Source organism: Pan paniscus, chromosome 14, assembly GCF_029289425.2.
Source record: "Pan paniscus chromosome 14, NHGRI_mPanPan1-v2.0_pri, whole genome shotgun sequence".
In the NCBI taxonomy this organism is placed as follows: Eukaryota; Metazoa; Chordata; class Mammalia; order Primates; family Hominidae; genus Pan; species Pan paniscus.
The window spans coordinates 115,112,438-115,126,230 of record NC_073263.2 but is presented as its reverse complement, the minus strand read 5'-3'; the positions used below and the strand labels follow the sequence as shown (position 1 = coordinate 115,126,230).

The 13,793-nt window shown below is 54.8% G+C and overlaps 1 protein-coding gene across 16 annotated transcripts in view; it reads right to left on the bottom strand.

The window, feature by feature from the left end:
* The window catches only part of TFDP1 (transcription factor Dp-1), a 60,068-nt gene that overhangs the window by 26,590 nt on the left and 19,685 nt on the right, over positions 1-13,793 (bottom strand). For all 16 annotated transcript variants that reach the window (XM_034937072.3, XM_055097059.2, XM_055097055.2 and 13 more), the window contains one exon: positions 5,680-5,746. In XM_034937072.3, coding sequence (XP_034792963.1) covers positions 5,680-5,746 — 67 coding nt within the window. The remainder of the gene's footprint in view (positions 1-5,679; positions 5,747-13,793) is intronic.

Below are 13,793 nucleotides of genomic sequence, written 5' to 3'. Positions count from 1 at the left end.
TTCTGGGCTAAGAGGATATGTATAATCAATGGCCACATGTGCTGGGCACTCCCAGATGAGCAGCAACCGAGGGACCCACCCTGGCACCACAGACAGGGTGAGCCTGCACTGCACACAGCCATGATCTGTATCTGAGCGCTCTCCACGGATTCACTGTGTTAAAAATCATGAGCACTCTACGAGAAAACGGCAGCAAATAACAAAAGGTAGCAAAACGCAGCCACCGAAACCGTGACTGGAAGGGTCCCAGTGACTACAGACAGGAGCCACCACACGGCATGGAGAGGACAGACACTCCACGCACCAGCTGCGAAAGTGCACGCTCAAATGTACACTTACACACTTACTCTTTTTTTTTTTTTTGGAGACAGAGTCTCACTCTGTCGCCCAGGCTAGAGTGCAGTGGAGCAATCTCAGCTCACTGCAACCTCCGCCTACAGGGTTCAAGTGATTCTCCTGCCTCAGCCTCCTGAGTAGCTGGGATTACAGGCGTGTACCACAGTGCCCCACTAATTTTTATATTTTTAGTGGAGAGGTGGTTTCATCATGTTGGCTAGGCTGGTCTTGAGCTCCTGACCTCAGGTGACCCACCTGCCTCGGCCTCCCAAAGTGCTGGGATACAGGCTTGAGCCACCATGCCCAGCCTACTCATTTTGAGACAGGGTCTGGCTCTGTCACTCAGGCTGGAGGGCAGTGGCACAATCACAACTCACTGCAGCCTCGACCTCCCAGGCTCAAGCGATCCTCCTACCTCAGCCTCCCAAGTAACTGGGACTATCTATAGACATGCGCCACCATGCTTGGCTACTTTTTTTTTAAATTTTTTATAGAGATGGGGTCTCCCGTTGTTGCCCAGACTGGTCTTGAACTCCTGGCCTCAAGCAATCCTCCCACTGCAGTCTCCCAAAGCACCGGGATTTCTGGCGTGAGCCCCTGCACCTGGCCTAAACGTGTGGAACAGTGTGGGTGGATTCTCAGTGAGCCTGGATCACCCCTAGGTACAGGAGGTGCACAAGCAGCCCTGAGGTAGAGACAGACAAGCACACTTCCAGGCCACCTGTGGCCTCCCGGATGGCCTCCCTGGAGGACGAGGCGCAGGCCGGGCAGGATTGCACACATCAGGGAGGAGGGTGCAGGCAGCCGTGGCGCCAGGTCACCCTCAGACGGGGGCAGGGTGGACCAGGCAAAGTGAGAGGGAAAGCTCCTATCAGCACTGCGGGGCCGTAGGCATATGAGTAAGAGCCCACCTGTGACACAGAAAGCCTAAAATCCCACCACTACCAAATGCTGGTGAGGACGTGGAACTGCCAGACACACAAAGTGTGTGCGCAAATGTTCACACCAGCATTTTGCTCTCAGGAAACAATCAGAGGCAACCCAAACAGCCACAACTAAAATGGCCCACGTAAGATGTATTGCCAAACCTCCACATTGGGACTCCCATCCTTGGGGAGCCTGTGGATGCAAAATGTCTCGAGTTTGGTGCGTTTCTCTGGGTGGAAAGCAGCTTTCTGAGCCTCGAAGGGTGTGACAGTCAGTTTTACGTGTCAACCTGACGGTGCTCTATCCATTATTCAGCCAAAGGCCAGCCGAGAACTTGCCGCGGAGCTCCTCAAAGAGGAGCCGTTAAGCAAAGGAGACTGTGCTCGATGCAGGTGGGCCTCGTCCAACCCACTGAAGGCTTTTAGAGCAACACCTGCATTTTCCCAGAAAAGGAATTCACCACCAACCGCCCTGCAGGTTCCGCCCCGCAGGTTCCGCCCCGCAGGTTCCGCCCCGCAGGTTCCGCCCCGCAGGTTCCGCCCCGCAGGTTCCGCCCCGCAGGTTCCGCCCCGCAGGTTCCGCCCCGCAGGTTCCGCCCCGCAGGTTCCGCCCCGCAGGTTCCGCCCCGCAGGTTCCGCCCCGCAGGTTCCGCCCCGCAGGTTCCGCCCCGCAGGTTCCGCCCTGACGGCCCCACTATGGCTAGGTGGGTCCTGTAGTGAGTCCCCACCCAGGTTCCCGTCGCTCACTGGCTGCTACTCTAGAGAACGCTGACAAACACAGTGGGGAACTGGACACAGGCCCCCCACAGCAGCAGCAGGAAGAGACACAGTGGCCCCGGGAGGCTGTGACGTGGAGTGGAGCTGGGAGGACCAGGACCAGGGCCAGGGACCCATGAGGAGCCTCGGCCGGGCTGGTCCCCTCTACCTTCCCCTGATCCACTCTCACCTGGACAGCTCCTGTCCTTCCTCAAGGTCTGACTCAAGGGAGGCCTCTACAGCCCTCAAAGTGCTACCGACCATACCCTGGGCTCCCAGGGCACAAACGGAGGAAGGCGGAGCCTTGCTCACTTGCACCACTGAGGGCAACTCAAAAAGCACCTGCAACGGCTCCATCTAAGGGCGCCGAGGACCCTGCCTGGACCGCCCCACTCCCAACTAGAGGCAAGGGGGGCCCACTAGTGAAGACAGGTGTCTGTTGGGGAGGCGAGGACTGCACGCTTACACACACACGCACACAACTCACACACATGCACAATCAGAACTCACACGCACGCACACACAACATACTCAACTCGCACACAACACACACACAACTCATTCAACTCATGCACACAACACACACACACGCACATAACACACAACACTCCATGCACACAACTCAACTCACACGTGCATATGCACACAACTCACATGCAACTCATGCACAACTCACACAACTTGCACACACAACTCACATACATCTCACATGCACACAACTCATGCACACAACACACATCTCACACAACTCACAAACGCATGCACACAACTGACACAACTCACGTGAACTCATGCACACTCAACACATGCACTCCACATGCACTCCTCACACAATTCACACGACTCACATGCACACACACGCACACAACTCACATGCATGCACACACGCAAACTCACAGGTACACTCACATCCACTCACACAACTCATGCACACTCAACACATATGCAACCCATGAACACTCAGACGTGCAGACACTCCACACACACAATGCACTGATAAGCACTCCTCACATACCCACGCAGTCACGCACACACACACACTCATGCACACACACTCCTCACATACCCACGCATTCACGCATACACACACTCATGCACACACACACTCCTCACATACCCACGCATTCACGCATACACACACACACATGCACACACACACTCCTCATATGCACACTCAGTGACACACACATTCCTCACACACACTCATGCACACATATTGACACAGACACATGGAAACACCAACAAACCATTCTATTTGTTAAACAGAATTCTCTGGAACGAACACCAGAAGTGAACATTGGTGCTCACCTGCATGGACAGAAGAGGAAAAAAGGAAACCTCTCTGCACCTTTTCATACTTCAAAATTTAAAAACATGAACGTCTCACTGATTCAAAAGCAAATTTAAAATAACCACGTGTGGCTGGGTGCAGTGGCTCCCACCTGTAATCCCAGCACTTTGGGAGGCCAAGGCAGGCGGATCATGATGTCAGGAGTTCGAAACCAGTCTGACCAACATGGTGAAACCCCATCTCTACTAAAAATACAAAATTAGCTGGATATGGCGGTGGGCACCTCTAATCCCAGCTACCCAGGAGGTTGAGGCAGGAGAATCGCTTGAATCCGGGAGGCAGAGGTTGCAGTGAGCCGAGAGAGCGCCACTGCACTCCAGCCTGGGCAACAGAGTGAGACTCCATCTCAAAAACAACAACAACAACAAAAACCACCATCTGTGCGGTGGAATCAACACCAGGTGAGGGCAGGGGAGGTCCAGGAGCTGCTGCCGGCGATCCGGGGAAAGAACTGACCATCCCAAGGCTCATGTGGGAGGGATCTGGGGGCCGGGGCACGCGGGGCGAGCTGAGGGGAAATGCATGGCCCTGCTGGGCTGGGTCAAAACCAGAACATTTTCAGCTATGTCATGAATGCAGAATATGTTCCTTCCTAATCCCTGCAATTCAACTCTTCAGCTCAATTAAACTTGTTACAGATTCAAGCACAGATTTGTGAGTAAGAATGGAAAAGGAGACAGCCCACATGTGGTAAGAAAGCCTACTGTATGTAACCTAACAAGAGAAATTCAAATTCAACACCATAGTAACAGACTTCATCATTTCCAAGCAAATAAAATGGTGAATTTTTTTATTATTTCTGCTTCACCACTTGAACAGAAAACGTCACGCCTGCAACTTGTCCACTTTTAAGTGTTCAATTAGTTACACTAAAACGATATTTCTCTCAAGCAATCTGTGAATCCTCAAATGATCAAAACAAAAAGCTCATAAATAATCCTAAAAGGGCTGTGTAGATTTGGTCCCTATTCCTAGAAAAGCGGCAGGGAAGGACCTGCTTCAGCAGAAGAGCAGGCCAGTCCCACCACCTCCCTCTGACAGGGCCCGGGGACAGCAGGAGGCTGGGGAGGCTGCAGGCTGGCTCAGGTCACAAAGCCAAGTTCTCTCAAGGAAGAGACCAGAGCAGGACCTAGGGACAGGCCCCAAGGAGACACCTGGATCCACAGCATGTAGGGGTTGGAGGCAGATGGCACCATGGGCGCCCGCACCAGCGCTGGACAGAAAGGGACGGGTGGCAAGGCCAAGCCTCAGCAGAGAGGTGGGGGCCTGGTCACACTCCCACGCCCCAGAGCCACGGCAAGCACTGAGAGGTCACTTACAAGGGTCACAATGTTAAGAGTAAAAACGCTAATTTTATATGCGCATAATTAGAAAAATCTTAAGGTTCCTTTTAGGAACCCAAAACGGAAACACATCCAGGCCTCTGGGCTCCTCCCTGGGCTGATGCGACCACGTGGATGTTGCAACCAGGGCACTCAGTGGACCCACTAGGCTCTGCAGGCAGACAGGTCTTGGGACAAAGCAAGCTCTTCCACAAGCTCGTCTCCCAGGAATATCGCAACAAACCACAAGGAACTGCCCTGCACGCAATCCCAGATCCACACAGCACAGCCTCTCACGAGGGGCCAAGCATCGCACATCAAAGCTTCTAAATGGCGTGCCCTGACCCAGCACAGGTAAGTTTACCCGGGAAGTAACCAGGTGAGCACACACACCTTCACGAACGTAAACCACAGCGCCACTCCGAGGTGTAAAATGGAAACTGCCAACCGTGGGACCCTGGAAGAGGTGGCTTCAACCTCTCCAGCTGACTTCCTCCCCTGGATTCCCCAAGACAAGAAAAACGGCTCTTCCTCAAGAGCTAGTAAAATACACACGCTAAGCGTTAAAGGTGGCAAGTGCCTGCTTCACAGAAGGCGTGCACCATGGTAGGCCCATCTTTCCTCAAACAGCACAGGTGAGGCCGGCCTCTGGAAGAGCCCACACCACAGCTGAAACGTCATTATCTTTGGGTGGAGAGAAAACAAACTATCTTTATTTCTTCTTTACAATATTCTACCTTTTCTAAACTTTTGCAAATAGTATACATACCTTAGAATTCAAAATCCACAAAGCTACTGGTGTGTGTGCAGGCTGTGTTCTAAATGCTAGAAGGCTCCTACGCCCACCCTCCTCGGTTCCCGGAGCACAAAGGTGCCCATGCAGGAGATGCCATCATTAGCAAGAGGCTTCAGCGTCAACAGCTTCATAAACATGTGAAGCTTCATGCATTCATCAACACAAGAGTGTGTCCAGAACAGGTGCCCTTACCTTTCCCGGGACTAAGGTTCTGGTCTATGAAGACCTTGAGTTCTCCGTTGGCTTCAATTAGACCGGCCTGCGGAAAGCAACAAAACAATAATAAATATGACAGCTAAAAGGGCTACGAAACTAGGGGTGTTTAAAACCACCCTCAAGGGTTCTATCAAATAACGTCGTAAAAAGGCAGAAGGACCACTGTTAAGCAAGCAACTCCAGGAACAACCAGGAGAACGCCAGGTCCGGAGAAGGAATGTCGCTATCACCATGGCACCTACAGGGCCAAAACAGCACCGTCCACCAGGAATTAGCCATGACTTACAGAATCCACACAGTCTTGAAAAATAAAGATTGTAATGATGAGGAAAATGTTCACAATAGAATGTTAAACACATTCTATGTAAGTGTGGCACAGGTAAGAGTACAGCCACACAGCAAGGACACACGCGTGACGGCACAGCCACAAAGCAGGGGTACACACGTGATGGCACAGCCACATAGCAGGGGCACATGTGTGATGGCACAGCCACAAAGCAGGGGCACGTATGATGGCACAACCACACAGCGGGGGCACACGTGATGGCACAACCACACAGTGGGGGCACGTATGATGGCACAGCCACAAAGTGGGGGCACCTATGATGGCACAACCACACAGCGGGGGCACACGTGTGATGGCACAGCCACACAGTGGGGACACACACATGATGGTACAGCACACGGTGGGGGCACACGCATGACAGTACAGCCACACAGCAAGAACACACAAACGTGATGGTACAGCCACATGGCAGAGGCACATGAGTGATGCCACAGCCACACAGGACACACACGCATAACGGTACAGCCACACAGCAGGGGCACATGCTTGACTGCACAGCCACACAGCAGGGGCACACACGTGACAGTACAGCCACACAGCAGAGGCACACGCCTAATGGTACAGCCACACGGCAAGAGCACACGCATAATGGTACAGCTACACGGCAGGAACACACACGTAATGGTACAGCCACACGGCAAGACACATTAAGGGGGACTCCTATGAGAATTGTCAACCTCATCCTGCTTCTCCAGAAAGCCATGGAAATCTTTTATTCTCTTCCTAGTCCCAACAAAATGTCAGTCCCCAGGGGCTGGGCTCTGCGAAGGAAAAGCCATCCCAAGAGGAGGCCTGGGAGGGGCGGCCTCTGGGAGTGGCGTGCTGGCAGCACAGGCGTGGCAGCCTGAGTGTGAGCACACACACGGCAGCATGCTTGAGTACCCAGGGTCCGAGGAGGCCACGCACCTCAGGCAGTGGGGCTGGGGGGCAACGATGAGGGTTGCTGCCTTCGCTGAGGGTAAAGGCACCCGAATGCACCCTTCCATAGATAACACCATGGGAACAAGGAGACGCCACAACCCCCTGGTGCCACCCAGGTAACAGTCAGGGGACACACCATGGGAACAAGGAGATGCCAAGACCCCCTGGTGCCACCCAGGTAACAGTCAGGGGACACAGGGGAGGCAGCCAAGACTCAAAGCCCAGCAAGACGACCACTGCAAGACCACTGGGCAATTTCCTGGGCATCTTCACAACTCCACTTCCCCACAGAAGATGAGGAAAGCCAGGGCTGCCCGTAAGCCCAAGGACCACGGCAAGTTCACATCCTAGGACGCTAAAAAAAAAAAGACAGTCACGACTGCCGTTCCAACCAGGTCCAACCGCACTTTCTGAGTCTGGCTGTGCAGCAGGCACCATCCCAGCCCTGGCTGTGGGACTTGCTGGGAGGTGGGTGGACGTCCCATTGACCACCTGCACACAGAGCCAGGTGAGGTAGGATGTGCAGGGGGCTGCATCACACTGGCCACACCAAGGCGCTGGGATCAAGGCTCCACCACGCCCAGGGGCTCACAGACGGCGTGTGACGCAATATCAAGGAAAAGAGCCGTGGAGCAAGAACCTGACCGCGCCCAGGAGGCGCTCTGAGGCCACCACACCTGACGCAGCACCGGCACAGGCCCCGCAGAGGGCTACGCTGGCACAAACATACGACACCAGGAAAAGCATGACGTGCGGTCAACGATGGTGCCTGAAGGCCGGCATGCGTGGCTCTGTGCTGGCACCCATTAGTGTGTTACAGGTGTGAGACGCTAGATGTCCTGGTCACCATGAGGGCACTACCATCCAGGCCAGGTTGGTAAGGCCGAGACGTTAAGCCTGGGAGAGAAAGGGCAGGAGGGTACGGCCAGTTAGAAAAAGGCGAGTGGGTCTGGACAGGTGGCTGAGCCAGGTACACATGGCCAAGTGGCTATGGTGGGCTAGAACCCACAGGAGATGAAGGCCAAGACACTACAGTAAAGTAGGTTAAGGTCAGGTGACTATGACCAAGGAGGTGAAAGCAAGAACACTGGGTAAGACCGAGAAGTTAAACACAAGGTGGGTCAGCCGGGAGAGAACAGCCAGGTGCGCAAGGCCAGAAGGGTAAGGCCAGGCAGTTACAGCCAGGAGGTTAAGGCCTGGTGGGTGAGGCCAGGAGGCAAGGGCCTCGGCCAGGGCTGGTCAGGCTTGGGCCCAGCTCGAGCATCTGTGTGGGAGTGCAGCATGCTCCAGCCCCGTGCGCGTGGAGCTGGAGGAAGCCCTGCTGGGGGTCTGACGGAGCAAGTCCCAGCTGTGGAGGATGACTGCCCTCCCGCCTGCACAGCCAGGGCTCTGCCCAGTTCCCCTGTATGGTGTCTGCACTTCAGCCCCAGCCTGTGGCAACCGTGGTTCAGGCTCTGAAGCCGTTTTGCACCGCTGTCCCTGTCTATCGCCCTCCCTCACCAGGATGAGCATGAGCGCCTGCTAAAAAGTACAGGGCCAGGGACTGGCGCTGGGCACGCACTGCCCCGGGTGGCACAGTGCCTTTTTTCTGTTGGTGGGGGCAGCCTGATGGGCAGAGACAGAGTGGGGGCTGCTCCTCCCCATGCCTGCAGGGCATGTGGAAGACCCCCAGGAAGAGCGGCTGCCTGCGGCCTCCATGAAATGCCAGCAAGTCAGGCCCCAACAGAGGAGCCCTGCCCAGGGCCACCGTGCACTCAGCCACGGGCCTTGCCCAGCCACTGCGACGCTCGTGTCTGTAAATGTTCCACCGCTGCTCACAGAAAACACTCTTCATGTGCACCAACACAGGCCCTGCGAGAACACCAACTGCCCCTGCCCAGGGGAGACCTCGGCAGCCATGGGGGCTGCGGCACAGGTGGACTGGATGTTTCTCACTCTGCCCCGTCGACTTGGTGGTCAGCTCCGGCTGGGATGGGAACTCAGCAATCCCTGAGTAGCCCACACCCAGGAAACCCAGGTCCAGGAAACCACTGGCCCCCGTCACCGCCACCCACCGGCACAGCCCCTCCTTGCGGGCAGTGCTTCTTCCTCCCCAGCAGCTGCCCAGGGAGTTAACGGGCCAGGTTGTGGACCCGGGCGGCCCTTCCAGGAAGTCTAAGATGGGGTGAAGGGGCTGGTCTTTCTCCGCCAGCCTCAATGTTGTGACATAAAGCTCTGGGGTAAGTGCACGGCATGCGCAGCACACAGTGACGGCAGCAATGAGGAGAGAACAAGGACGACACGTGGGCCAGCGTCGCACTGCTGACACAAGCGTGGCATCGTCTGTGGTTCCAACTGTGTCTGCCACAAGCATCATTTTGCTCCAGGAAAAACCCTTTCATTCCCCTTCCTTATGCAACTCATGCTTCTGAAAGTGGAAATGGCAGACAGCACTTCAAAATCCACAGCCTCGGCCTGCTGGTTCCACCAGCCACGTGCCCAGGTGTCACCAGATCCCTGGCAAGCACCTGCAGCTCACGGCTGGCCCCTTTCCTCAGCTTTCTCCTGGAGAAGCTCTAGGCTCAGGAGGCAGGGGGATGAATGACGCCCTGCGCTGTCTCAGCCGCAGCAACAGTGCTGCCGCTGCCGCCTGCACGGCTCTGTCAGGGGCCAGCCTCCCTGCAGGGTGTTTGGCGGCATCTTCAGCCTTCACCCTGGGTGGGACAACCAGAATCATCTCCGGACACTGCAAAGCCACCCTCAGCTAAGAACCACGGACTCAGAGGCATGACTTCTGGGGCCACAGGGCCTCTAAAGCAGACCTCTCCAGAGCTGGCGGATGAATAAATGCACACCTGGCTACAGTCTCAACCTTAATTTCCAACTAGGAACATGAGGCTGTAAGACAGGAAATCCAACCTAAAAGGAAACCACGCGGTGGGTTCCTGTGACTGCCTGTAAGCGCCTATCTTGGTGGGATGCGCTTACCCCACACCGAGTTTGACAAACACTGAAAATATTTCATAATACAATGTGTGTCAAAATCACAAGGGAAATGCAAACTCTCCTTTCCATAAAGGAAATTAGAAAACAAAACACCACCTAGACTGCCTCTGTTTACAGATCATCTGAAGAAGTCACACAAATGTTCTATAAACCAGCACTGGAGGCGGGTGAACTGGGGAGACGTGAGCGGGAGCAGGCAGCTGATGGCAGGGCTGGGGCACACAGCCTCCAGGAAGGCTGTGCGGCGTCTTCACATGTGGTCCTCCTAATCCTGCTTGGGACGGTATTTGGAAGTGACTGGGCCATGAAGGCACAGCCTCCTGGATGGAGTATGTGCCCTGATAAAGGGGCTCCCTGGCCCTTCCACCAGGAGAGGGCACGGCAAGAAGACGCTATTTACCAGCCAAGAAGCGGTTCTCACTGGACACCAAACCTACCAGGGCCTTGATGGTGGACTCCCAGGCTCCCGAGCTGTGAGCGGTAGATTCCTGTTGTTTACAAGCTGCCCAGTTCATGGTCATGGCATTCTTGTGACAGCAGTCCAAGCAACCAGAACAGGCTCCCCTGCGGACACTCACCACCGCGCGGCCTTCCAACAGGCTCCCCTGCGGACACTCAACCACCGCACCGCCTTCCCACAGGATCCCCTGCGGACACTCACCACCGCACCGCCTTCCCACAGGCTCCCCTGCGGACACTCACCACCGCACCGCCTTCCCACAGGATCCCCTGCGGACACTCACCACCGCACCGCCTTCCCACAGGATCCCCTGCGGACACTCACCACCGTACCGCCTTCCCACAGGATCCCCTGCGGACACTCACCACCGCACCGCCTTCCCACAGGATCCCCTGCGGACACTCAACCACCGTACCGCCTTCCCACAGGATCCCCTGCGGACACTCAACCACCACACCGCCTTCCCACAGGATCCCCTGCGGACACTCACCACTGCGCCGCCTTCCCACAGGATCCCCTGCTGACACTCACCACCGCACCGCCTTCCCACAGGATCCCCTGTGGACACTCAACCACTGTACCGCCTTCCCACAGGATCCCCTGCGGACACTCAACCACCGCACCGCCCTCCCACAGGATCCCCTGCGGACACTCACCACCGCGCCGCCTTCCCACAGGATCCCCTGTGGACACTCATCACCGCACCGCCTTCCCACAGGATCCCCTGCGGACACTCACCACTGCGCTGCTTTCCCACAGGATCCCCTGCAGACACTCACCACCGTGCCACCTTCTCCTCCCTGAACTGACTTCTGTGACCCCCAGGAGGATGGAAATAAGGGGCAACTTCTGAAGCTAGGTCACTCCCTGCCCTCTGGCAAAAGCTGGTGCCACGGTGTGAGGATACTCAAGCGGCCCTGAGGTGGTCCTGGTGCTGAGGGCTCCTCCTGCTACTGCTGCGAGGGTGAGACATCTTGGAAGCAGACTCCCAGACCCTGGCCTTGAGGCCTGCAGAGCTGGGCAACATCTCAACTGCAACTGCATGAGACTCCAGGACAGCAGCACCCAATCGAGCCACTCCCAAACTCCTGACCCACAGCCGCTGTGTGGGAGAAGACAGCTTATTGTTGTTTTAAGCCACTACATTTGTCTGTTTCACAGCAATAGATAACTAATACAGCAGTTAAAGAGTTTTCTCTAGAACATTAAAAAAAAGTGATTCTTTTCATCAACCAGGTCATCACTGAATTTATCTTTGAATGGATCTTGAACCCTGCATAAACTTAGTTCCGCACGGAAAGATCATTGGCACCATCACCTGAAAAACGGGATCCCACTCAACATCAGCCTTTCAAAGCCGCACTCACTCTCTGACACCCACCCCTTTCCTGGAAGGTGACCCCCAAGGACAGGAAAGAATGCTATGACGCCCCCCCGCCCCAACTGACAACAGGAAGAGTCGCAAGAACTAAGTGCAGCATCGTCCCTAAAAAAGACAGTGACGATGCGGTGATTTAATTTCCATTTGCCGTCAAACACAACGCCCTGCTGAGGCTCCACACAGCCAAGAGGAAGCTCAGCCAGCCACGTCCCGTCCAAAACCTACCAAGAGCTTGCAGTTCATGACTCGCTGCTGCCCACCTTTACAAAGACCACAACCTCTTCACGTGGGCTCCACCTCGCTCCTGGGACGGGGCCTCCACACAGCAGTAAACGTGCAGACCCTCAGCCTCCATTCCTGCCTGAGACAACAGCACCAGACCCCCGCTGTAACGTCAGAACGTTTAGAACCCTGTATGTGGGGTGACCGCCCGTCCTGGTTGGCCTGGAACAAAGAGGGGCTCCTATGACACAGAACTACCAGGCGTCCTGCCAGGCAGGTCCCAGGCTGGCTGTAAACAGGGGCTGCTAAGTGGGACCTGTTAACAGGAACACCAGCCGAGGTCTGTCCGCTCAGTGCTCGTGTCAACAGGATGCACAAGGGGTGCACGCTGGCCTGCTGGGCAACAGCAAAGTGGCCTCGGCACAAGTCCCCACTCTCCAGGCCAGGGGCCAGCTCCCATCTCAAACTCAGCACCTGAATAGGCAACCCCATTTCAGCCACACAGGATCCAAGGCCACAGCCTCCCCTGTGTCCTGCCCTTAGGAGTGTGGGTGTGAGTCTGGGTCTCTACCGACACTTTAGAACTTACTAAGACAGACCCAATTATAGCCTCTGTGGTTTTTTAATATGAAGTCATTCTTATGGGTTGATATTCAGTAGCTACTACTAGACCACAATTACCAGCTTGAGCATGTAAGGAGCTGTAGGAAAGACCCTCATGTGGGTCCTCCTTGCATTTCTTGTGGGCTGTGACCCACAGGAACTCAGTAACAAGCACCACCAAAACACAAATAGTTTAATTTGCCTTTTTTTTTTTTTTTTTTGAGACAGGCTCTTACTCTGTCACCCATGCTAGGGTGCAGTGGTAAGATCTCAGCTCACTGCAGCCTTGACCTTCCCGGTTCAAGCCATCCTTTCACCTCAGCCTCCAAAGTAGCTGGGACAGGCATGTACCCCATGCCTGGCTAATTTTTTTTTATTTGTAGTAGAGACGAGGTCTCATTACGCTGCCCAGGCTGGTCTCGAACTCCTGGGCTCAAGCAGGTGTAAGCTACCACGCCTGGCCCAGCTTCGTGTTTTTAACATATTGCTGAAATTGCTATTAATTTTAAGACATGTGCACTGGACTTATTTTCCTGTTAAATCTTTACACTCAAGATGCAACCCTACCTGCCAGTAAGGACACCTTAAGGTGCTAAACACATTAACATATAAGCCAACAGCAAAGGTGCTCCTTGGCTAAAACTAACCTTAATTTCTATTAGAAAAACTATATTCAACTGTATTTGTGTTTGTACTTCATGGAGATAACAGTAGATTATTCTCTTCTGTCTTACATTAGACAAAACCATACTATGAGTAGCAGCAATAACAGCAAAACACACGTTCCTAAAACACGCCATGCTGCTAGAAAAAGCTGAATCAATTGAAAATAAGAACTATAAAAGATGACATCACCAGTGCCCACTCTGTGACAGGGTCTACGAATGTGACTAATTCCCATGCCAGGCCCAAAAGGGGACCTATCACTGCCATCATCTTTAAAACAAACAGGTGACCACGGTTCTCACAACCTGGAGCTGCACTTGCCTGGCCCGGATGGAGGCGCTGCCCGGGCCCTCAACGCCTCCCTCTTTGCCAGCCAGCACCCGCCAGGGTGTGTCCAGGGGGCTCCTCCCCTGGGGACACACAAGCCCTAGAGACCCAGGAGGGTGCGAGGGCATGAAGAGGACTCTCCCTTACACTCGAAGGCCCATGAGGGGGTCAGCAAGCAA